Source organism: Oncorhynchus clarkii, chromosome 3 (assembly GCF_045791955.1).
Source record: "Oncorhynchus clarkii lewisi isolate Uvic-CL-2024 chromosome 3, UVic_Ocla_1.0, whole genome shotgun sequence".
NCBI classification, from domain to species: domain Eukaryota; kingdom Metazoa; phylum Chordata; class Actinopteri; order Salmoniformes; family Salmonidae; genus Oncorhynchus; species Oncorhynchus clarkii.
This window is the reverse complement of record NC_092149.1, coordinates 50,347,492-50,373,746: the sequence shown is the minus strand read 5'-3', so window position 1 is coordinate 50,373,746 and position 26,255 is coordinate 50,347,492. Positions and strand designations below refer to the sequence as shown.

Sequence of the window (26,255 nt, the reverse complement as noted above, 5' to 3'; positions counted from 1 at the left end):
TGGAAGAACATTCGAGGTGAAGCTGGTTGAGAGAATGCCAAGAGTGTGCAAAGCTGTCATCAAGGCAAAGTGTGGCTACCTTGAAGAATCTCAAATCTCAAATATATTTTTATTTGTTGAACACTTTTTTGGTTACTACATTATTCCATATGTGTTATTTCATAGTTTTGATGTCTTCACTATTATTCTACAATGTAGAAAATAGTACAAATCAAGAAAAACCCTTGAACGAAGGGTGTCCAAACTTTTGACTGCTACTGTATATACATATACATATGCAGTAATTTAAGTAGAACGCTTGAGGGCGACTAAGCACCAGTTGTGAATAAACAAGAACAGAAGATAGCCACGTGTGTTTCAGATGCGAAGGTTCATAGTTGAAATTCGGAAAGATGGTGGTGCACGCAGAGATCCGCATGGTTCACCGTGGTGGCAGCAAAATAAACTTCAGGGAGCCAGTTATTACACATGACTCCAGGTACGTATGTATTGATTGCAGCAGACATTAGCTAAACCTGAACAACATATATGTCACAAGTATGGGCGCAAATTGTAGTCATGGTTAGCTAATTTGTTACTGTACAATTAACGTGAGCTAGCTAACATAGCTAATATTCTAGCAGTATTCTAAACGTCAGAGAAACAGAATTCTAGAAAGCCACGGATTCAACTAAGGTAACGTTAGATATCTGGTACTATGAATTAACATGTAACGTTAGCTTACTTTACCGGCATGTTTACGTTAGCTAAATAGCTAAACGTGCATTTGCTATTTAACTAGCTTGCTGGTTTGTTTATTACAATGAACTATCAGACATCTTTTCTTTCCCACATTTATTTAACTAGGGAAGTCAGTTAAGAACAAGGTCTTATTTTCGATGACGGCCTAGGAACAGTGGTTTAACTGCCTTGTTCAGGGGCAGAACGACAGATTTTTACCTCAGGTAAATTCGATCTAGCAACCTTTCGGTTTCTGGCCCAATGCTCTAACCACTAGGCTACCTGCCGCTCCAATCTAGTTAACGTTACATTGAATCTGGAATAACCGTAGTCTGTAAACTGATTTCAATCCGGTCGTTTTCGGCAGGTTCCTTTTGTGTGCCGCGGGGGAGTCCGTGAACGTGTACAGTACCAGCACAGAGGAATACGTCCATGATTTGCAGGGACACACTGACCTGGTGACAGGCGTTGTCCTCAACCCTTCAAACCATCTGCAGGTTTGTCAAATACAGTTGCTACATATATGTGTCTGCGAACTTTGATCAGCAACATGTTTATGTCTAAAGAAACATGGTTTGTTGTCGCTCCTATGGTTGGGTGTCTGAGGAGTGTTTGCACATCGGGATGTTTTGAGTGTAGACATGACATTGTCTCACTCTCTTGCAGGTATACTCGTGTTCAGCAGATGGCACTGTCCGATTGTGGGACTTCACGGATGCCATCCTCATCAAGGTACTGCCACAGCAGCATTCTTTACCAAAGTCAGTTTTAATCACTGCTTCCTGTTTTCTTCATGTGCTTAATATTAAATTACTTACTATGATACGTTTCAGACCTTCATTATCGGGTACCCAATCTACTCCATTTACGTCTCGGAAAAACATGGAGGAGTTGTTTTTCTCGTCGTTCCCATGGCAAATTACAAAAGCTCCGGTAAGTATAGCTACACTTTGAAAAGGCGGTGCTATGTGAACGCTTCCGTACAGCCGTTACACAGTAGGTAATGTAAAGCACAGCACAGAGAATTTTCGACCAAACTTGGCGATACTTCCTCAAATCCCGACTTAGAAGACACCACGTCTTCTAAACGCCCATGTCTAGTTACAAGGGGTTTGTTAGAATTTTAAAAATGATCCGTTATTACATTTTAAATCCATTAAGTAATCCAACAATGTGTACGCCGCTATCTTGTCTGTTTCATATCGTCTCTCATTGATTGAGACAGCTGGGTGTCCACTCCAAACGTGCCAAATGTCATGTTGACACTCGCCTGTCTCGATCAATGAGAAAATCTGAAATAGACAAGGTGGCTTTGTTCTTTCAAGTCAAAGGTGATTTCTTTGTAGTTGCACAACAAAATGGTGCAGAATGTTGAAGAGGGTGACCTCTGACACACATGTGGTGTGTCTTCAGAGCTGTTCCAGCTGGTGGCTGTTCATCTGCCCCACAGTGGGGACCAGGAAGTGGAAGTGCGAGAGCTCTCGGCCGTGCTCTGTGATGTCAGCCCCCACCCTGGGGCTGCCTCCTTTGGCAGAGAGGTATGTGTAGTAGGCCTATACTTCGTATACCAGGTACTCCAGTAGCAAACAAGTCTCTGGCAGCGAACGACTTAGCCAAGGGTAACACTTAAACCATAATGATTGCTTTTGCAGGAGACATTACAACAATCTTTATACACACTCTTGTCATAGTTTGCACACTGTTGATTTTAGCAAAAGGCATGACATGTTTTATTATCGCCTTCAACATTGACGCTAGTTTTTTTTACTTGACACTTTGGGTGTACTCCTAGGAAACAAACAGGCTGAAACGGGGAGGGACCCCCTTGAACACCATTTACAACAATGTGCGTTAATGAATATAATGCACCTCTTGTTTCTTTCTCACAGGGTGAATACATAGCTGCCGTCAAAGGTTTACAGCTCGAGGTATTTTTCTTCAAGAAGCAGAAGTCCTACAGGTAAACACCATTCTCGCACATCAGAAGACTGTCCCCTTCAATGACAGTAGGCATGAATGGTAATGTGTGGTTTTGTCTCTCTGGTTAGTGTTTGAGCAACACGAGTCCAACCACGCTGAACGGCAGCTTATCTGTTGGATGAGTGGCCTTTCTGCTTGTCTGTAGTCAGGAGTGGGAATTCAGCCAGCCCTCTCCATTGTTTTGAGCTACCCCTTATCTGTAAAAGGGAACTAATAAGCATCATAAGGATTTATTACATGACAGTATTTTTGACATTGTCCATATTTGACATTGCCCAAATAACATTGCTCATGACTTTGTCATAGTACTCATTCAATTGTATTGTTTGTTTCTGTGCCCCACAGGTTTTCCCTGAAGTCAGGGATGAAGAAAGGGGCCAAGAATGCCTTCACTTGCGTTTCGTGCCACCCTAAAGAGGACTGTATTGCCACAGGTCACGAAGATGGCAAGATTCGCATGTGGTGAGTGATGCTCGAAGAACTTAGACCATGCCCAAACATGGCCTCACCAAAGACCAAATCTAGGGGAAACACTTGATTGGCATCACTCACAGTCAATGTTCTTTCCCTGTCTTCATAGGAGAAACTTCAACCAGAAGAAGGAGTACACATACTCCACCTTGCACTGGCACCACGGTGCTGTCAACACACTGTGCTTCACCCCAGAAGGTAATATAACTGTTGAATTATACCTAGACATATCATCTCTGATCACTCTATGCCAGTGTTCCCCAATAGGTGGCAGGTTGATTTTATTTGCCCCCTCAAGTCTAATGAGCAAAAAAATATATATATATATTATTTTTTGGCAAGTCGGTTAGGACATTAATTTGTGCATGACACAAGTTTTCCAACAATTGTTTAGACAGATTATTTCACTTATAATTCGCTGTATCACAATTCCGGTGGGTCAGAAATGTACATACACTAAGTTGACTGCCTTTAAACCGCTTGGAAAATTCCAGAAAATTATGTCATGGCTTTAGAAGCTTCTGATAGGCTAATTGACATCATTTGAGTCAATTGGAGGTGTCCATGTGGATGTATTTCAAGGCCTACCTTCCAACTCAGTGCCTCTATGCTTGACATCATGGGAAAATCAAAATAAATCAGCCAAGACCTCAGAAACACAATTGCAGACCTCCACAAGTCTGGTTCATCCTTGGGAGCAATTTCCAAATGCCGGAAGGTACCACGCTCATCTGTACAAACAATGGTACGCAAGTATTAACACCATGGGACCACGCAGCCGCCATACCGCTCAGGAAGGAGACGCGTTCTGTCTCCTAGAGATGAACGTTCTTTGGTGCGAAAAGTGCAAATCAATCCCAGAACAACAGCAAAGGACCTTGTGAAGATGCTGGAGGAAGTTAAAAAAATATCTATATCCACAGTGAAACGAGTCCAAAATCGATACAACCTGAAAGGCCGTTCAGCAGGGAAGAAGCCACTGCTCCAAAACCTCTATTAAAAAGCCAGACTATGGTTTGCAACTGCACATGGGGACAAAGATCATACTTTTTGGAGAAATGTCCTCTTGTCTGATGAAACAAAAATATAACTGTTTGGCCATAATGACCATCATTATGTTTGTTGGAAAAGGGGGGAAGCTTGCAAGCCGAAGAACACCATCCCAACCGTGAAGCATAGGGGTGGCAGCATCATGTTGTGGGGGTGCTTTGCTGCAGGAGGGACTGGTGCACTTCACAAAATAGATGGCATCATGAGGGAGGAAAATTGTGGATATATTGAAGCAACATCTCAAGATATCAGTCCAGGAAGTTAAAGCTTGGTCGCAAATGATTCTTCCAAATGGACAATGACCACAAGCATGCTTCCAAAGTTGTGGCAAAATGACTTAAGGACAACAAAGTCAAGGTATTGGAGTGGCCATCACAAATTCTTGACCTCAATCCCATTGAAAATTTGTGGGCAGAACGGTAGAAGCGTGTGCGAGCAAGGAGGCTTACAAACCTGACTCAGTTACACCAGCTCTGTCAGGAGGAATGGGCCAAAATTCACCCAACTTATTGTAGGAAGCTTGTGAAAGGCTACCGGAAACGTTTGACCCAAGTTAAACAACTTAAAGGCAATGCTACCAAATACTAATTGAGTGTATGTAAACCTCTGACCAACAGGGGAATGTGATGAAAAAAGTAAACGCTGAAATGAATCATTTTCTGTACTATTATTCTGACACTTCACATTCTTAAAATAAGGTGGTGATCCTTCTGACCTAAAACAGGGAAACTTTACTAGGATTAAATGTCAGGAATTGTGTAACTGTTTTTTAAATGTATTTGGCTAAGGTGTATGTAAACTTCCGACTTCATCTGTAAGTGAAAGAAATAGGTTTTGATTGTTTTACTGGTAATGCCAACAAAATACATTTTTGGTCAGTGTGTGTGTGACCTTTTATTTAACTAGGCAAGTCCGTTAAGAACAAATTCTTATTTACAATGACGGCCTGCTGGGCCAATTGTGCGCCGCCCTATGGGACTCCCAATCACGGCCGGATGGAATACCATCTGGATTCGTACCAGGTACTAATAGTGACGTCTCTTGCACTGAGATGCAGTGCCTTAGACTGCTGCGTCCGTGTGTTAACTATTTAACTATACTAAAATGTTAAATATCGGTATCGTTGTTTTTTTTGGGTGGCAAGGAAAATATTGGGTATCGGCCAAAAAATTTCATCGGTGCATCAGTATAATTTGACCATGAAGGCTTGATTTCACGGTCTGAACAATTGATGTTGAGATGTGACTGTTACTTGAACTCTGAAGCATTTATTTGGGCCCCAATCTGAGGTGCAGTTAATTCTAATGAACTTATCCTCTGCAGCAGAGGTAACTCCGGGTCTCCGCCTTTCCTGTGGTGGTCCTCATGAGGGACATGAGTTTCATCATAGCACTTGATGGTTTTTGCAACTGCACTCTTGAACTTTCTTGACATTTTCCGGATTGACTGACCTTCATGTCTTTAAGTAATGATGGACTGTCATTTCTCTTTGCTTATTTGAGCTGTTCTTGCCATTATATGGACTTGGTTCTTTACCAAATAGGGCTATTTTCTGTATGCCACCCCTACCTTGTCACAACACTACTGATTGGCTCAACCGCATTAAGAAGTAAAGAAATTCCACAAATGTAATTTTAACAATGCACACCTGTTAATTGAAATGCATTCCATGTGACTACCTTGTGAAGCTGGTTGAGAGAATGCCAAGAGTGTGCAAAGCTGTCAAGGCAAATGGTGGCTACTTTGAAGAATCTCAAATATAAAATATTTTGATTTAACACTTTTGGTTGCTACATGATTCCATATATGTTATTTCATAGTTTTGATGTCTTCACTATTCTACAATGTAGAAAATAGTAAAAATAAATAAATCCTTGAATGAGTAGGTGTCCAAACTTTTTTGACTGGTACTGTGTGTGTGTGCACAGTGCATTTGAAAAGTATTCAGATCATTCCCTTTTTCCATATTTTTTTGTTACATTACAACCGTATTCTAAAATGGATTACATTTTTTCCCCCTCAAACTACACACAATACCCCATAATGACAAAGCAAAAACAGGTTTTTAGAAATGTTTGCAAATGTTTTAATACTAAAAACATACCTTTATGTAAATAAGTATTCAGACCCTTTGCTATGAGACTTGGGCTCCGGTGCTTCCTGTTTCCAGTGATCATCCTTGAGCTGTTTCTGCATCTGTGGTGTATTCAATTACATTTACATTAGTATTCAGACCCTTTACTCTGCACTTTGAAGCATTTACAAGCTTTGCACAACTGTATTTGGGGAGTTTCTCCCATTCCTCTCTGCAGGTCCTCAAACTCTGTCAGGTTGGATTGGGAGCGTTGCTGCACAGCTATATTCAGGTCTCCAGAGATGTTTCGATCAGGTTCAAGTCCAGGCTCTGGCTGGGCCACTCAAGGACATCCTGCATTTTCTTGACTGTTTGCTTAGGGTTGTTGTCCTGTAGCAAGGTGAACCTTCGCCCTAGTCTTTACTCAGTTCATCTTTCCCTCGATCCTGACTAGTCTCCCTTTCGCTGAAAAACACCCCCACAGCATGATGCTGCCACCATGCTTCATTGTAGGGATGGTTTTGGCCAGCTGGGCAGTGCCTGGTTTCCTCCAGATGTGGCGCTTGGCATTCAGGCCAAAGAGTTCAATCTTGGTTTCATTAGACCAGAGAATTTTGTTTCTCATGGTCTGCGAGTCCTTTAAGGTGCCTTTTTGCAAACTCCCTGACCAAGGCCTTTCTCCCCTGATTGCTCAGTTTGGCCCGGGTGGCCAGCTTTAGGAAGTCTTGGTGGTTCCTAACTTCTTCCATTTTTAAGAATGATGGAGGCCACTGTGTTCTTGGGGACCTTCAATGCTGCAGTAATGTTTTGGTACCCTTCCCTAGACCTGTGCCTCGACACATTCCTGTCTCGGAGCTCTACGGACAATTCCTTCGACCTCGTGGCTTGGTTCTTGTTCTGACATGCACTGTCAACTGTGGGACCTTTTATATAGATCGGTGTGTGTCTTTTTTACAAATCATGTCCAATCATTTCAATTTACAACAAGTTTCTACAACTTGATTGGAGTCCACATCTCAAGGATGGTCAATGGAAACAGGATGCACCTGAACTCAATTTTGTGTCTCATAGCAAAGGGTCTGAATACTTATGTAAAAATGTTTTTTTTAAATAAATGTGCAGATTTCATAGCCTGTTTTTGCTTTGACATTATGGGGTATTGTGTGTAGATGTACAAAATGACATTTTTTTTCATCCATTTTAGAATAAGGCTAACAACATTTTGAAAAAGGGAAGGTTTCTGAATACATACATATTTCGTTGATGGACATAAGACTGTAAAATCAGCAGGAAATGAGCTGAAATTGATTTTTAATTTTTGAAATCTGTTCCCCAGTAATTCTGACACCTAATGGAGGCATTCTAGCCACTCCCTACTGCTTCAAGTCCCCAAGACACGTCTCTGAACTACGGGGACCGAGGCTTCTGCTCCCTTGTGCCTCCTATGAAATGCTCTCCCTGACCATCTCAGAGCCACTTGATCACTCTGAATTGTTTTTAATGGCCTTAACTCACTTCTATATGCTCTTTCCTAGTCCCAATCTAAAATGTATTTAGTGCCTATGGCTATTTTACCTGCCTTGATTCTAAATGTATGTTTATATTTTGAGAACTAATGAAAAATGCTATACAAATTATTATATGCGTTCGTGTCCCAATGCAATCGAGGTTTGAAATTATTTGTTTTTGTCATAATTGCGATCAAATTTGGAGTGTACAAATTATTCATGACGTTCCGGGCCCCCGATCGTCAACTCAAGAAATAATCTTCCCGCGGCTGAATGTAGTTGGGGACAACTGCTCTATGCCAACTGTTTTCATGGTGGAAGGATTTTGACCAGTGGCGTGACTCTTTGTTTCCTTTTCTGTAGGCACTAATCTTCTGAGTGGGGGCATAGAATCTGTGCTGGTCCATTGGCATTACACACAGGAGAACCAGAAAGACTTCTTGCCGCGCCTGGGCGCCGCCATCACACACATCGCCGTGTCACCTGACGGTTCCTTGTTCTGCACCTCGCACTCGGACAACAGTAAGGACTATTACAGCCTGTTACAAGAATTTCACGGTTCATCTCTCCTCCCTCCCTTGAAGTAATCACTGATCTGACATGACTGGATTGGTCATTGCTGTGTGCCAAATCCATGCTTGCACCTATCCAATCATGTTAGATCAGTGATTCTTCAAGGAAGGATGCTTAAATCTGGTCAGGGTCCTAAGTCTCACATTTACAAGGTACAGTGGCCATATGTTTTCATTCTATGTACGTTTCTTTTGTCAACTGCTAGAAAGATTTTTAGGAATATTCAATCTGTAGTCCTAACCATTCTCTTTCTTTCTGTTTTTTTTTTCCCCCTCCCTTTTTCTCGGTCCCCTTCTCAAGAGATCACAATCATTCAGAGTTGTGTCAAAGTGTCGGCCGTCATCCAGGGGCTGGTTAAAGGCGATGGTGTGTGGACAAACCTAATCATTGACCCGCGCAGTAAAGCTTTGGTGCTTAATGGGAAACCAGGGCACCTGCAGTTCTACTCTCTCCACCGCGACAAGCAACTCTACAACGTATGCACGCCTTTCTGTCTACAGGAGCTGTCAATTTAAAACCACCACACGCTGTCCTTGTAAACTTGGGCAAGGCAGCGACCTAGGAATGTTTTTGAACTTTGTCACATGACTTGTAGAAATGGAATGACTAGAATGGATATTCAAGTCATTTTATTTATATGGCCTGAGTCTTGACGGTCTGGCTTCGCTCATTTGTCGTGAACAAAAAATGTAACTATTTGATAATGAATGAATGAACTCTTATTGACCAATCAAGTTAATGAAAATTATTTTACTCTTTCTCTTCTACCTTCAGTTGGACATAGTACAGCAGGAGTACATCCACGAGGAGGGTCTGGACCAGTTTGAGGTGGTCAAAGCGGCATTCGACGCCCGCGGCGACTGGCTTGCTACTGTGGAGGAGAGGAGAAAAAAAGGCGCTGAGCTGGAGATCAATTTGAAGCTGTGGGCATACGATGAGCTAACTCAGAGGTACTATTTATTTATAAGCCTGGTTGCATGTTGTACATGTCTTCATATCAACATGTCGTGACATTGTTTTCATGCTCGTCAATAACAAGCCCCTTGGTTATTGCTGTTCACACATTTGGCTATAACGCTGCTCCATTTGTGATATATTTAAGTATGTGGTTTCCATCTTTCACCCACTCTCCACCCTAACTTGTCCCCCTCTGTAGTTTTGTGCTGAACACCACAGTGACAGGTCCCCACGAGGACCGGATTACAGCCATGTTCTTCAGCCCCTCCCCAGAGACCACCATGCTGGTGACCACTAGCCTCGACGGCCACTTCAAAGCCTGGCTGCTGGCAGACCACTCAGACGCCAACGGTAAGTTGTCCCGAGGTGGTTCTTTCTATGGGTTTTGGTTTGGATTGTTGAGCCTGATGGCCAGGATTTGGCAAGTCTTCCTATGTAATAGGTCCTTGAGACCTGCTAGTTATTATTCACTGACACATGATTTGCCCAATCAAGGTACCGATGAGCCAAATCAAACTGGTGCTCTAACGTTCTCCCTGGCTTTTCCTTTCTCTGTATGCGTATGACGACCAGCAGAGGGCTTCTGGGCATGTGACTTTGTGGGTGGGTATCATCTCCTGAAGCCCGGTTGCTGTTCCTTCTCGGCTGACGGCTCCCTTTTGTCCGTCGGCTTCCAGGAAGTGGTGACCGTGTGGAGCCCCGCTTCCTGGGAGCTACTCGCCACTCTGTCCCAGCCCCCAGGGGCCATCAGGTCAGAACACACACACTTACAAACATTCACACACTGATACAAGTATACACAAACACACACGACCATTGAAACGAGCAGACGTTTCAACAACTTTGCTAACAAAAAACGAATGTTGGCAGATAGCAGTCTGTCAACAAACAAGATGGCCTAACACTAGAAAAGCCTAGGCCTCGTTGGACCACTAGCATTTTTATTAGTTTATGTACAAACGTCACAATTCAAGTGTTAAAATCTATTAAATAAACACCATAGCAACGATTATTAATTTGTTAAGGGCAAGTCTTAAGGCACAGTATGCATTTCAAAAGAACAGAGTGGCATAATGTATTCCGAGTCCAAATATATTACTACGCTTTGGAGTGTTGCAGTGCACACCGGGAGCGCCTGAAATCATGGTAATTCTGCCAAAAAGTTATATTTCGAAATGGAGCTCAAGGGGTCATTTGTAAGAGTTGTTTGGCAAGGAGAGGTGGTTTTAGAAATGGCGGAACCTGCTCTTTCTGATACAGTATAGTCTTACCTGCTTTTGACTCTGTAGAATAATGTCCCTTTTTGCTGCTGCAATTCATGTCTATTCCAAGCTGTGCTGTTCATCAGATTCTTCATATACAGTTTAAATATTATTTTCCATTAGACTATTTGTCAGTTTAATCTTGTCTGTAGGCTAACTCTGTGTGAAATTTAGTTTCAGTATAGTTTAGGTTTAGTGTCAACGGGCCATCAGCTGGACAGGCAGATTACCAGTGAAATAACTGGCTGTAAATCACATGTCCTCTTAAAACTGCTTATAACACATTCTGTTCGTGATATTACAATTCTAACAACAACTGTGTGTTATAGACTTACTTAGGAAAAGTCGAGGACAGGAGGACATGACTTAAAAAATGGCTGCGTTATTAAAAAAGTAAGTCCATTTTGAGTCAATAAAACTCTTGACTCTCCTAGTGTTAAACCAACAGTTATGACTCGTGATATGAACTTGGGTTCACATTTCCGTTGTTTACTTGTGTAACACCCTCTGTGGTACTTACAGTTCCTTCAGAAAGTATTCATACCCCTTTACCACTTTACCATGTGTAATTATGTTTTTAGAAATTAATCAAATGACAAAGTTAAATGTCTTGAGTCAAAGCATTTAATCCCTTTATGGAAAGCCTAAAGTTCAGGAGTACACATTTGCTTAACTCAAATAAGTTGCATGGACTCACGGTGTGCAATAATAGTGTGTAACATGATTTTTGAATGACTACCTCATCTCTACCCCACACATACAATTAAGGTCCCTCTGTCGAGCAGTGAATTTCAAACACAGATTCAACCACAAAGACCAGGGATGTTTTCCAATGCCTCGCAAAGAAGGGCACCTATTGGTAATGGGTAAAAGAAAGGGGGAAAAAAACAGATATTGAATATCCTTTTGAACATGATGGAAGTTATTAATTACACTTTGGATGGTATACACCCAGTCACTACAAAGATACAGGCGTCCTTCCTAACTCAGTTGTCGGAGAGGAAGGAAACCGCTCAGGGATTTCACCATGAGCCCAATGATGACTTTAGTTAGAGTTTAATAGCGGCGATGGGAAATAACTGAGGATGGATCAACATTGTACAGTCGTGGCCAAAAGTTTTGAGAATGACATATACTCATTTTCACAAAGTCTGCTGCTTCAGTGTCTTAAGATATTTTTGTCAGATGTTACTATGGAATACTGAAGTATAATTACAAGCATTTCATAAGTGTCAAAGGCTTTTATTGACAATTACATGAAGTTGATGCAAAGAGTCAATATTTGCAGTGTTGACCCTTTTTCAAAACCTCTGCAATTCACCCTGGCATGCTGTCAATTAACTTCTGGGCTACATTCTGACTGATGGCAGCCCATTCTTGCATAATCAATGCTTGGAGTTTGTCAGAATTTGTGGGCTTTTGTTTGTCCACCCGCCTCTTGAGGATTGACCACAAGTTCTCAGTGGGATTAAGGTCTGGGGAGTTTCCTGGCCATGGACCCAAAATATTGATGTTTTGTTCCCCGAGCCACTTAGTTATCATTTTTGCCTCATGGCAAGGTGCTCTATCGTGCTGGAAAAGACCTTGTTCATCACCAAACTGTTCCTGAATGGTTGGGAGAAGTTGCTCTCGGAGGATGTGTTGGTACCATTCTTTATTCATGGCTGTGTTCTTTGGCAAAATTGTGAGTGAGCCCACTCCCTTGGCTGAGAAGCAACCCCACACATGAATGGTCTCAGGATGCTTTACTGTTGGCATGACACAGGACTGATGGTAGCGCTCACCTTGTCTTCTCCGGACAAGCTTTTTTCCGGATGCCCCAAACAATCGGAAAGGGAATTCATCAGAGAAAATGACTTTACCCCATTCCTCAGCAGTCCAATCCCTGTACCTTATGCAGAATATCCATCTGTCTCTGATGTTTTTCCTGGAGAGAAGTGGCTTATTTGCTACCCTTTTTGACACCAGGCCATCCTCCAAAAGTCTTCGCCTCACTCACCCGCCTGCTGCCATTCCTGAGCAAACTCTGTACTGCTGGTGCCCCGATCCCACAGCTGAATCAACTTTAGGAGATGGTCCTGGCGCTTGCTGGACCTTCTTTGGCTCCCTGAAGCCTTCACGACAATTGAACCACTCTCCTTGAAGTTCTTGATGATCTGATAAATGGTTGATTTAGGTGCAATCTTACTGGCAGCAATATCCTTGCCTGTGAAGCCCTTTTTGTGGAAAGCAATGATGACGGCATGTGTTTCCTTGCAGGTAACCATGGTTGACAGAGGAAGAACAATGATTCAAGCATCACCCTCCTTTTGAAGCTTCCAGTCTGTTATTTGAACTCAATCAGCATGACAGAGTGATCTCCAGACTTGTCCTCGTCAACACTCAACCTGTCTTAACCAGAGAATCACTGACATGTCAGCTGGTCCTTTTGTGGCAGGGCTGAAATGCAGTGGGAATGTTTTTGGGGGATTCAGTTCATTTGCAGGGCAAAGAGGGACTTTGCAATTAATTGCAATTCATCTGATCACTCTTCATAACATTCTGGAGTATATGCAAATTGCCATCATACAAACTGAGGCAGCAGACTTGGTGAAAATTAATATTTGTGCCGTTCTCAAAACTTTTGGCCACTGCTGTAGTTACTCTACAATACTAACCTAATTGACAGAGTGAAAAGGAAGCAATTATAGAATATTAATATTCCAGAACATGCATCCTGTTTGCAACAAGGCACTAAAGTAAAACTGCAAAAAGAAATTGGCAAAGCAATGAACTTTATGTGCTGAATAAAAAGTGTTGTGTTTTGTTAGATTTGCCCCAAAACATAACATCACTGAGTTTCACTCTTTATATTTTCAAGCATGTTGGCTGCATCGTGTAATGGGTATGCTTGTCATCCGCAAAGACTCTAGAGTTTTCTAGTAAAAGAATTGTCTGCTTTCCAACAAACGCTGGGAGACATTCCCCTTTTAGCAGGATAATAACCTAGAACACAAGAGTAAATATACATAAATATGGAATTGCTTACCAAGATGACATTAAATGTCCCTGAGCTGAAAATGGCTGCCTAGCAATGTTTAACAACCAACTCGACAGAGCTTGAAAAATTTTGAAAAAAATGTGCAAATATTGTATAATCCAGGTGTGCAAAGCTCTTAGACATAGCCAGAAAGACACACACAGCTCTAATCACTGCCACGGGTGTTTGTAACATGTATTGACTCGGGTGTGAATACTTAAGTAAATGAGATATCTGTATTTCATTTTCAATAAATGTGCAAAGATTTCTAAACATATTTTCACTTTGTCAATATGGGCCATTGAGTGTAGATGTGTGAAAGGAAAAAAAAGATTGAATCCATTTTGAATTCAGGCAGTAACAACAATGTGGAATAAGTTGAGGGGTATGAATACTTTCTGAAGGAACTGTAAGTCTTTATTATTTGCACAAAACGAGTGTACTTCATGGCAACAAGTTCTATTGGCCAGCCGTGTCAGCCTGGGAGACAGAACCTGCTGCGCAACATTGAGTGTCAGCCTCTACTCCAATATCTTGCCAAGTCAGCCCCCTCCCCCCTCTCCTTAGGTCAGTGAGTGCAGACAATTTGTATTTGGTGTTGTCTTATTCAATTTCAGGCCAAAGCTTCTTAGCTGCAGCCTGCAAATGACTACACACTGGTTTTAGTGCTGGTATTCACAATGGCCCCAAGCCATTGCATACTTTGATAGTCAACTATACATCACTCTCAATTTTTTTTTTTTTTTACATCCTTTGCCTAAAATCAGGATGAATTATCAGATCTTCAACCAAAACCTAATATTAGATAAAGGGAACCTGCGTTTTACAAATAACAAAACAAATTTATACTTATACTGAACAAAAATATAAACGCAACAATTGCAATGATTTTACCGAGTTACGGTTCATATAAGGAAATCAGTCAATTAAATTCATTAGGCCCTAATCTATGGATTTCACATGACTGGGCAGGAACGCAGCCACCAGTGGGCCTGGGAGGGCATTGGACCACCCACTTGGGAGCCAGGCCCAGCCAATCAGAATGAGTTTGACGATCCCGCAGGTGAAGAAGCCAGATGTGGAGGTCCTGGGCTGGCATGGACACACCTGTTTGTGAGGCCGGTTGGACGTACTACCAAATTCTTTAAAATGACATTGGAGGTGGCTTAGGGTAGAGATATTAATATAACATTCTCTGGCAACAGCTCTGGTGGACATTCCTGCAGTCAGCATGCCAATTGCTCGCTCCCTCAACTTGAGACATCTGTGGCATTGTGTTGTGACATTTTAGTGTCCTTTTTTTGTTGTTGTCCCCAGCACAAGGTGCATCTGTGCAATGATCATGCTGTTTAATCAGCTTCTTGATATGCCACACCTGTCAGGTGGATGTATTATCTTGGCAAAGGAGAAATGTTCACTAACAGGGATATAAGCTCAGTTGTGCAACCAAAATTGAGAAGCTTTTTGTGTGTATGGAAAAATTCTGGAATCCTTTTCAGCTCAGGAAATATGGGACCAACACTTTACATGTTGTGTTTATATTTTTGTTCAGTGTATGTATTTATTTATTTAAATAAGTTATGCAACACCCAATTTCACTGTGTGAAAAAGTAATTTCCCCCTTTCACTCAATAAGTGGTTGTGCAACCTTTTGCTGCAATGGCTGCAACCAAATGCTTCCTGTAGTTGTTGATCAGTCTTTCACATTGCTGTGGATAAATTTTTGCCCACTCTTGCTTACAGACTCTTGCTTCTTTAACTCTGTGACATTTGTGGGTTTTCAAGCATGAACTGTTACTTTCAAGTCCTGCCACTAGATCTCAATTGGGATTAGGTCTGGACTTTGACTAGGCCATTCCAAAACTTCAAATTTGTTGCTTCTTAACCATTTTCATGTAGACTTCAAATCAAATTTTATTTGTCACATACACATGGTTAGCAGATGTTAAGTGTAGTGAAATGCTTGTGCTTCTAGTTCCGACAATGCAGTAATAACCAACAGTAATCTAGCTAACAATTCCAAAACTACTACCTTATAGACACAAGTGTAAGGGGATAAAGAATATGTACATAAAGATATATGAATGAGTGATGGTACAGAGCGGCATAGGCAAGATGCAGTAGATGGTATCGAGTGCAGTATATACATATGAGATGAGTATGTAAACAAAGTGGCATAGTTAAGGTGGCTAGTGATACATGTATTACATAAAGATGCAGTAGATGATATAGAGTACAGTATATACATATACATATGAGATGAATAATGTAGGGTATGTAACATTATATTAGGTAGCATTGTTTAAAGTGGCTAGTGATATATTTTACATTTCCCATCAATTCCCATTATTAAAGTGGCTGGAGTTGAGTCAGTGTGTTGGCAGCAGCCACTCAATGTTAGTGGTGGCTGTTTAACAGTCTGATGGCCTTGAGATGGAAGCTGTTTTTCAGTCTCTCGGTCCCAGCTTTGATGCACCTGTACTGACCTCGCCTTCTGGATGATAGCGGGGTGAACCGGCAGTGGCTCGGATGGTTGTTGTCCTTGATGATCTTTATGGCCTTCCTGTGACATCGGGTGGTGTAGGTGTCCTGGAGGGCAGGTAGTTTGCCCCCGGTGATGCGTTGTGCAGACCTCACTACCCTCTGGAGAGCCTTGCGGTTGTGGGCGGAGCAGTTGCCGTACCAGGCGGTGATACAGGATGCTCTCTATTGTGCATCTGTAGAAGTTTGTGAGTGCTTTAGGTGACAAGCCAAATTTCTTCAGCCTCCTGAGGTTGAAGAGGCGCTGATGCGCCTTCTTCACGATGCTGTCTGTGTGGGTGGACCAATTCAGTTTGTCTGTGATGTGTACGCCGAGGAACTTAAAACTTACTACCCTCTCCACTACTGTTCCATCGATGTGGATAGGGGGGTGTTCCCTCTGCTGTTTCCTGAAGTCCACAATCATCTCCTTAGTTTTGTTGACGTTGAGTGTGAGGTTATTTTCCTGACACCACACTCCGAGGGCCCTCACCTCCTCCCTGTAGGCCGTCTCGTCGTTGTTGGTAATCAAGCCTACCACTGTTGTGTCGTCCGCAAACTTGATGATTGAGTTGGAGGCGTGCGTGGCCACGCAGTCGTGGGTGAACAGGGAGTACAGGAGAGGGCTCAGAAAGCATCCTTGTGGGGCTTCAGTGTTGAGGATCAGCGGGGTGGAAATGTTGTCTACCCTCACCACCTGGGGGCGGCCCGTCAGGAAGTCCAGTACCCAGTTGCACAGGGCGGGGTTGAGACCCAGGGTCTCGAGCTTGATGACGAGCTTGGAGGGCACTATGGTATTAAATGCCGAGCTGTAGTCGATGAACAGCATTCTCACATAGGTATTCCTCTTGTCTAGATGGGTTAGGGCAGTGTGCAGTGTGGTTGAGATTACATCGTCTGTGGACCTATTTGTGCGGTAAGCAAATTGGAGTGGGTCTAGGGTGTCAGGTAGGGTGGAGGTGATATGGTCCTTGACTAGTCTCTCAAAGCACTTCATGATGACGGAAGTGAGTGCTACGGGGCGGGGCGGTAGTCGTTTAGCTCAGTTACCTTAGCTTTCTTGGGAACAGGAACAATGGTGGCCCTCTTGAAGCATGTGGGAACAACAGACTGGGATAGGGATTTATTGAATATGTCCGTAAACACACCAGCCAGCTGGTCTGCGCATGCTCTGAGGGCGCGGCTGGGGATGCCGTCTGGGCCTGCAGCCTTGCGAGGGTTGACACGTTTAAATGTTTTCCTCACATCGGCTGCAGTGAAGGAGAGTCCGCATGTTTTAGTTGCGGGCCGTGTCAGTGGCACTGTAATTGTCCTCAAAGCGGGCAAAAAAGTTATTTAGTCTGCCTGGGAGCAAGACATCCTGGTCCGTGAAGGGGCTGGTTTTCTTTTTGTAATCCGTGATTGACTGTAGACCCTGCCACATACCTCTTGTGTCTGAGCCGTTGAATTGAGATTCTACTTTGTCTCTATACTGACGCTTAGCTTGTTTGATTGCCTTGCGGAGGGAATAGTTACACTGTTTGTATTTGGTCATGTTTCCGGTCACCTTGCCCTGATTAAAAGCAGTGGTTCGGGCTTTCAGTTTCACGCGAATGCTGCCATCAATCCACGGTTTCTGGTTTGGGAATGTTTTAATCGTTGCTTTGGGAACGACCTCTTCAACGCACGTTCTAATGAACTCGCACACCGAATCAGCGTATTCGTCAATGTTGTTGTCTGACGCAATACGAAACATATCCCAGTCCACGTGATGGAAGCAGTCTTGGAGTGTGGAATCAGATTGGTCGGACCAGCGTTGAACAGACCTCAGCGCGGGAGCTTCTTGTTTTAGTTTCTGTCTGTAGGCAGGGATCAACAAAATGGAGTCGTGGTCAGCTTTTCCGAAAGGAAGGCGGGGCAGGGCCTTATATACGTCGCGGAAGTTAGAATAGCAGTGATCCAAGGTTTTTCCAGCCCTGGTTGCGCAATCGATATGCTGATAAAATTTAGGGAATCTTGTTTTCAGATTAGCCTTGTTAAAATCCCCAGCTACAATGAATGCAGCCTCCGGATAAATGGATTCCAGTTTGCAAAGAGTCAAATAAAGTTTGTTCAGAGCCATCGATGTGTCTGTTTGGGGGGGAATATATACGGCTGTGATTATAATCGAAGAGAATTCCCTTGGTAGATAATGCGGTCGACATTTGATTGTGAGGAATTCTAAATCAGGTGAACAGAAGGACTTGAGTACCTGTATGTTGTTATGATCACACCACGTCACGTTAACCATGAAGCATACGCCCCCGCCCCTCTTCTTACCAGAAAGATGTTTGTTTCTGTCTGCGCAATGCGTGGAGAAACCAGCTGGCTGCACCGATTCCGATAGCATCTCTCCAGTGAGCCATGTTTCCGTGAAGCAAAGAACGTTAGTCTCTGATGTCCCTCTGGAATGCTACCCTTGCTCAGATTTCATCAACCTTGTTGTCAAGAGACTGGACATTGGCGAGAAGAATGCTAGGGAGTGGTGCACGATGTGCCCGTCTCCGGAGTCTGACCAGAAGACCGCTCCGTTTCCCCCTTTTACGAAGTCGTTTTTTTGGGTCGCCGGCTGGGATCCATTCCGTTGTCCTGGGTGAAAGGCAGAACACAGGATCCGCTTCGCGAAAGTCATATTCTTGGTCGTACTGATGGTGAGTTGACGCTGCTCTTATGTTCAGTAGTTCTTCTCGACTGTATGTAATGAAACCTAAGATGACCTGGGTCACCAATGTAAGAAATAACACGTAAAAAAACAAAAAACTGCATAGTTTCCTGCTGCATTACCCAGCTGTGCTTCAGCTCACTGTTGGATGGCCTGAAATTCTCCTGTGGAATTCTCTGATACAGAGCGGAACTCATGGTTTCTTCTATTAAGGCAAGTCGTCCAAGTCCTGAGGTAGCAAAGCATCCCCAAAACATCACACTTCCACCACCATGCTTGACCGTTGCTATGAAGTTCGTACTGTAGAATGCGGTGTTTGGTTTTCGCCAGACATAATGGGACCCATCACTTCCAAAAAAGTTGACTCAAGTTTGCCAAAAAAGCAACTGGCAGGTCAACAAGACTCTTGGAAGAATGTTCTATGGACAGATGAGTCAAAAGTATAACTTTTTTTGGATGACATGGGTCCCATTATGCCTAGTGAAAACCAAACACCGCATTCCACAGTAAGAACCTTACGCCAACAGTCAATCACCAAATAAAATTGTTGGTCACATACACATGTTTAGCAGATGTTATTGTTTGTGTAGCAAAATGCTTGTGGCAGCTCTGCTTCTCTGCATTGTGGTGTTAGTGTGATGTTTTGGGGATGCTTTGCTTCCTCAGGACTTGGACGACTTGCCTTAATAGAAGAAACCCTAAATTCTGCTCTGTATCATATAATTCTACAGGAGAATGTCAGGTCATCCATCTGTAATCTGAAGCGCAGCTGGGTCACGCCGCAAGAGAATGATGGAAAACACACAAGTCTACATGATTTGAAAATGGCTAAAGAACAATTTTGAAGTTTTGGAATGGCCTAGTCAGTCAATACCTAATCCCAATTGAGATGATGTGGCAGGACCTGAAAAGGGCAGTTTATGCTTGAAAACCCACAAATGTCGCTGAGTTAAAAAAGAGTGGGGCAAAATGTATCTGATAACATTCAGTATGCAAAAGTATAGAATTAGAAAGGGGGCAAATGCTTTCTCACAGCACTGAATAGGGATATCTCTGCCTCGTATGTGCTCAGGGGGATGTAGGCAATTGCTGGTACAGATGGCTGTGGAAGTCCAGCACTGGGACTCTGCATTGTTATTCCAGCTGCTCATAGTCTGTTGTGTAACCACCTATGGATTTTTCTGTTTGGTGTTTACATGTGGTCTGAACTGAAATGATTTCAGGTGACTGCATTTGTAGTTGGAGCTCTGGTGTGGAAAAGCTTCTTGCCACTAATCCTGTGAAATATGTTTTTAGGGTGGGTGGTGGTATGGTCAGGTGGACTTTGACAGTACGGTAAGAGACGGGTGACGTGGTTTGAAGGTTAACAGACTCTTTTGATCCAACAGGGACCTTTGTTTTGGACGGTTAAGCTGTTCCAAGTACCTGTTGGGGGCCAGCACCAAGAACCAACTCTGCTGCTGGAACCTCCTCACCTGCTCACGTAAGACAGTGGCTCTCTGACGTGTGTGCTCGTGTGCAACTGGCCTATAAGCAACACATCCATTACTTAAGAAATAAAACAAATCTGTTCAATCTGTAAACTTTTCTCTTTTTACATGTGTTTCTTTCTTCCCTTCTCTCTCTCAGTGGAGTGGAGTACCCCCATGGACGTAAGCCTGCTCCAGACCGACCCGCTGTCTGAGAACATAGCTGCCTTCTGCAGCCAATCTGGCAGCTCTGACTGTGAGTACTACCTAGTTTCTGGTTCTAGCTGCCAGTACCAACATAACTATTTTGCCTCATTTGGTTTAGATTGTTTTGCCACACCCACTCCAAGGGCCCAAAGCGTAGCTAATTGCACATGGCAGGGTCCCCTTAGGTATTGTATAATATGTGCTGTAGCCTTGTCGTACGGTAGACCCAACCATGTCTAAATAGGTTAAATGGGCTTCACTCCTCAATATGCCCTCTGCTCCCTCCAGTGTTTGTGTTCAAGCCCAGCGAGCCACGGCCCCTCTACTCCCAAAAGGCTTTGTGCACGGGCAAGGTGCAGCATGCAGTCTTCGCGCCGCGCGACCAGATGCTGGAGAGCTGCGAGGAGCGTACCCAGTGGCTCAACAGATCCCAGCTCTACTTCTTGACCCAACACATGGTGAATATATACATATAATACACACGGTCTCCAGACTCATGGTGTCCTCTCCTCGTCTCCTTTCCTTTGTCACCGCTAGTAAATGAAAGGACTGGACACACCACATGTTTGAAGTTCCTCCAAACTACTAAATTACATTTGAAAGTAAGGAAACTGGGGTGTAGGAGCATGCTTGAGTTTGACTTCTTATTCCACTGGCAGGTAACTAACCACAGAGGTTCTGTCTGACATCCGTTTATAGGATTTGTTGACTTTTAGCACCAAGACTGAAGAGGACAGACTGTTGGCATCCAGTAAACAGGTACAATCCCATTTCGTTCCAAAATGGCTGCGAACATGTATTGTCATTCATTTGAGTTTTTTTTAATTTTCTGTGACAATGTATAGCATTCTCTGCGTCAGTTCTGACTCTTTGTTTTCGGGGTGTTTTTCAGCTCATGGTAGACGACAGTGTTGCCGTGACGCCGTTCTACCTGTTGTTAGGGAAACACAGAGGGCAGCAACTGGAGAAGCAGGAAGCACTGACCAATCCCATGGCAGAAAGGACTCAGCTCCCACAGGGCTCCATTGCCATCAAGGAGGTGTGTGTGTGTGTGTGTGTGTGGTGTGTGTGTGTGTGTTCATGCAATGTTCACTGGCTGTTAATTTGCTGACCTGTAAATAAGCCTTGTGTTTCTACATTCTGTGTTGGTCCTCAAAGTTCATGTTTAGCTTTGCTAGAATGCATAAAAAATGCATGTGCCAAGTATTTGTATACTTCCAAGCAGCGAACTACTGAATATACTGAGCTCACTTTAGATGCTAGGTGAGACGAAATGGTCTGCAAACGTTCCCAGAGTGTATCAGAAAGTTAATCAATAAATGTTTTATTGGCTAATAATTGTAAAGGTAAACAGGGAACACTTACTTGATTCTCTCAAGAACCCAGCGTAACTTTTTAGACCAGGTTATTGATCATTGGCCCTGAAGGGCATAGTCGGTGAGCAATACGCATCAGGACTTCTGCATAACTCACTCCTCTCCCGCTCTCTCTCCCTCAGCTGCTGCACACCCCAGCCCACGTCCTGCCTTCAGCCTCGTTCCTCTGCGCCATGTTTGTCCGCTCCCTGCTCATCTCCAGCTCCTCTGCCAGGTGAGTCCAGTTACTAGTAGTTTGTTTATTGTTCCAGACAAGATAATGGTTTTTGTGGCATACAGTTTAAAAAACACACACAAAAAAACAGAATATGTTGACATAGAATCACAATGAATAGGTTCATCTACATTCCCCTGAAAACAATGGAGAGGTCAAAGTAGTATGGTGACGATGACCTTACACCCTAGCACAGTGTTTTCCAACCCTGGTCTTCGAGTACCCCCCCAACAGTACACCTTTTATCAGTGCGCGTGGTGTGTGTGTCGGGTTTAAGTATGAGCGTGTGGGTAGAGTTCAGTTCGTGTACTCCCCCAGGTCATTGTTTTTAAGTAAGAATTTGTTCTGTCAATATAATCTTAAACCTAAAAGGTTATATACGGTGCGTTTGGAAAGTAATTCAGACCCCTTGACTTTTTCCACATTTTGTTACGTTACAGCCTTATTCTAAAAATGGATCTACAATCTACACCCAATACCCCATAATGACAAAGCAAAACATATTTTATTAAAAATGGAAATATCTCACTTACATAAGTTTTCAGACCCTTTACTCAGTACTTTGTTGTAGCACCTTTGGCAGCGAATACAGCCTTGATTCTTCTTGGGTATGACGCTACAAGCTTGGCACACCTGTATTTGGGGAGTTTCTGCAGATCCTCTCAAGCTCTGTCAGGTTGGATGGGGAGCGTTGCTGCACAGCTATTTTCAGGTCTCTCCAGAGATGTTCGATCAGGTTCAAGTCCGGGCTCTGGCTGTACCACTCAAGGACATTGAGACTTGTCTCTGACATGTACTGTCAACTGCGGGACCAAATTATCTCCAATTGAATTTACCACAGGTGGACTACAAACATCTCAAGGATGATCACTGGAAACAGGATCCACCTGAGCTAAATTGAGTCTCATAGCAAAGGGTTTGAATACTTACTTAAATAAGGTATCTATTTTATTTTATACATTTGCAAACATTTCTAAAAACCTGTTTTTCGCTCTGTCATCATGGGTTATTGTGTGTAGATTGCTGAGGATTTAAAATATATTTTTTAGAATGTTACATTAGTCTTAATGTGGAAAAGTCGAGGGGTCTTAATACTTTCCCGAAGGCACTGTAGGTACAGTAACAAATGCTACATCTCACTTCCTTGAGAAAGCGGGCTGATATGCACTTTGGGTCAGAAAATTCCCCACATATGCTAGACAGTACTATGGATAATCACATTTTATGTTGACTGTTTTAATATTTTGGAATAATTGCTTAGTCATGAGGGCTCTCACCCCACTTACATGTGTTTTTTGTTTTTTTGTAAATTGCTGAAGAGAGGAAAAAGAACATGAAGAAGGGGAAATGGAGAGAGAGAAAGAGGAAGAGGACTCCGAAGGGGAAGCAGACCCCCGTCTGGGGGAATCGGCAACATGGGGCCATCCCGAGGAGTTTGGGGCACCAGCTCTCACCAAAGCCCAAGAGAGGGAACTGAGGAAAGTTAGAACATTTGACCACAGCTGGCTCAGCAGCCTACTGGACTGTTAAGCGTGAACAAGCCCAAACACACACACTTTTCACAAAGGCTGTATTTTCATATAATAAATATTTCTGTTTTCAAATGTGCCGTATCATTCTTGTTTCTGGCATTGCCCCAAGAATGTTTCAGTTTTGCTGGATCAAAACAATTTTAAAGTTAAATATCACTTTGTAATATGTCAGGCTCTGTACAGTAGTGTTTGTTTTGCAGAGTGATTCACTTATCACTCAGTTAATTCATACTGTGTGTCAAGGTTGCTGGCATATACATGTTCCAGTTTGCCAATACAGTTGAAGTCGGAAGTTTACGTACGCTTAGGTTGGAGTCATTAAAACTTATTTTTTAACAATTCCACAAATTCCTTGTTAACAAACTATAGTTTTGGCAAGTTGGTTAGGACATCTACTTTGTGCATGACACAAGTCATTTTCCCAACAATTGTTTAGACACATTGAATTATAAGTGAAATAATATCACAATTCCAGTGGGTTACACTAAGTTGACTGTGCCTTTAAACATCTAGGAAAATTCCTGAAAATGATGTCATGGCTTTAGAAGCTTCTGATAGGCTAATTGACATAATTTGAGTCAATTGGAGGTGTACCTGTGGATGTATTTCAAGGCCAACCTTCCAACTCAGTGCCTCTTTGCTTGACATGGGAAAATCAAAAGAAATCAGCCAAGACCTCAAACAAATTGTAGACCTCCAAGTCTGGTTCATCCTTGGTAGCAATTTCCAAACGCCTGAAGGTACCACATTCATCTGTACAAACAATAGTCCGCAAGTATAAACACCATGGGACCACGCAGCTGTCATAACGCTCAGGAAGTTCTGTCTCCTAGAGATGAACGTACTTTGGTGCAAAAAGTGCAAATCAATCCCAGAACAACAGCAAAGGACCTTGTGAAGATGCTGGAGGAAATGGGGTCAAAATATCTATCCACAGTAAAACGAGTCCTATATCGACATAACCTGAAAGGCCGCTCAGCAAGAAAGAAGCCACTGCTCCAAAACTTCCAGACTACAGTTTGCAACTGCACATGGGGACAAATTTCGTACTTTTTGGAGAAATGTCCTCTGGTCTGATGAAACAGAAATAGAACTGTTTGGCCATAATTACCATTATGTTTGAAGGAAAAAGGGGGAGGCTTGCAAGCCAAAGAACAGCATCCCAACCGTGAAGCACAGGGGTGGCAGCATCATGTTGTGGGGGTGCTTTGCTGCAGGAGGGACTGGTGCACTTAACAAAATAGATGGCATCATGAGTGAGGAAAATTATGTGGATATATTGAAGGAACATCTCAAAACATCAGTCAGGAAGTTAAAGCTTGGTCCCAAATGGGTCTTCCAAATGGACAATGACCCAAAGCATACTTCCAAAGTTGTGGCAAAATGGCTTAAGGACAACAAAGTAAATGTATTGGAGTGGCCATCACAAAGCCCTGACCTTAATCCTATAGAAATTTGTGGGCAGAACTGGAAAAAAATGTGCGAGCAAGGAGGCCTACAAACCTGACTCAGTTACACCAGCTCTGTCAGGAGGAATGGGCCAAAATTCACTTATTGTGGGACGCTTGTGAAAGGCTACCCGAAACGTTTGACCCAAGTTAAACAACTTAAAGGCAATGCTACCAAATACTAATTGAGGGTATGTAAACTTCTGATCCACTGGGAATGTGATGAAATAAATCATTCTCTCTACTATTATTCTGACATTTCACATTCTTAAAATAAGGTGGTGATCCTACCTGACCTAAGACAGGGAATTTTTACTTGGATTAAATGTCAGGAATTGTGAAACACTGAGTTTTAAATGTATTTGGCTAAGGTGTATGTGAACTTCCGACTTCAACTGAAACATTCATGGATGTACCCGTCATGGGTGGCTGTACATCGATGTAAATGTTATTGGGGGTTTGGTAGCCTAGCAGTGAAGAGCAGAAAGGTCGCTAGTTCCAATCCCCGAGCCGACTGTGAAAAATCTGTGCCCTAGAGCATGGCACTTAACCTAAATTGCTCCTATAAGTTGCTATGCATAAGTGTCTGCTAAATGACTGTAAATGTATGGTGACTTCAGAAAGTATTCATACCCCTTGACTTATTCTACATTTACAGCCTGAATTCAAAATGGATTAAATAGATATTTTTTCTCACCCATCTACACACAATACCCCATAATGACAGTGACAACTTTTATTTTTTGCAAATGTATTAAAATAAATCCAGAAATATCTAATTTACATATTGCATTCGGAAAGTATTCAAACCCCTTGATTTTTCCCCCCACATTTTGTCACATTACAGCCTTATTCTAAAATGTATATAAACATTTATTATGCAAAATCGGCAGTGTATCAAATACTTGTTCTCCCCACTGTGTGTGTGTGTGTGTGTGTGTGTGTGTGTCTTTATATATATATATATATATATATATATATATATATATATATATATATATATATATATATACATACACACACACACACACACATATATGGTTTTCCTACTCACAAAGCATGTAGAGGTCTGTAATTTTTATCATAGGTACACTTCAACCGTGAGAGACGGAATCTAAAACAAAAATCCAGAAAATCACATTGTATGATTTTTAAGTAATTAATTTGCATTTTATTGCATGACATAAGTATTTGA

The 26,255-nt window shown here is 42.6% G+C and overlaps 1 protein-coding gene across 2 annotated transcripts; it reads left to right on the top strand.

Annotated features, from left to right (window-relative positions):
* Window positions 1-366: 366 nt before the first annotated feature.
* On the top strand, window positions 367-25,946 carry LOC139396751 (WD repeat-containing protein 75-like). 2 transcript variants are annotated; one of them, XM_071143696.1, is made up of 20 exons: window positions 367-478; window positions 1,088-1,217; window positions 1,387-1,452; window positions 1,554-1,653; window positions 2,134-2,258; window positions 2,610-2,680; window positions 3,046-3,162; window positions 3,281-3,369; window positions 8,167-8,325; window positions 8,677-8,852; window positions 9,151-9,326; window positions 9,533-9,684; window positions 9,910-10,084; window positions 20,203-20,297; window positions 20,444-20,539; window positions 20,779-20,948; window positions 21,190-21,249; window positions 21,383-21,529; window positions 21,989-22,080; window positions 23,400-25,946. In XM_071143696.1, exons 1-20 carry the CDS (start codon window positions 393-395, stop codon window positions 23,608-23,610), a joined length of 2,493 nt encoding a protein of 830 aa, XP_070999797.1. In that variant the 5' UTR covers window positions 367-392; the 3' UTR covers window positions 23,611-25,946. The 2 variants fall into 2 exon arrangements, with proteins under 2 accessions (XP_070999797.1, XP_070999796.1); XM_071143695.1 differs by having other exon boundaries at window positions 389-478; window positions 9,907-10,084; window positions 23,400-23,684.
* The last annotated feature ends 309 nt before the right edge of the window (window positions 25,947-26,255 follow it).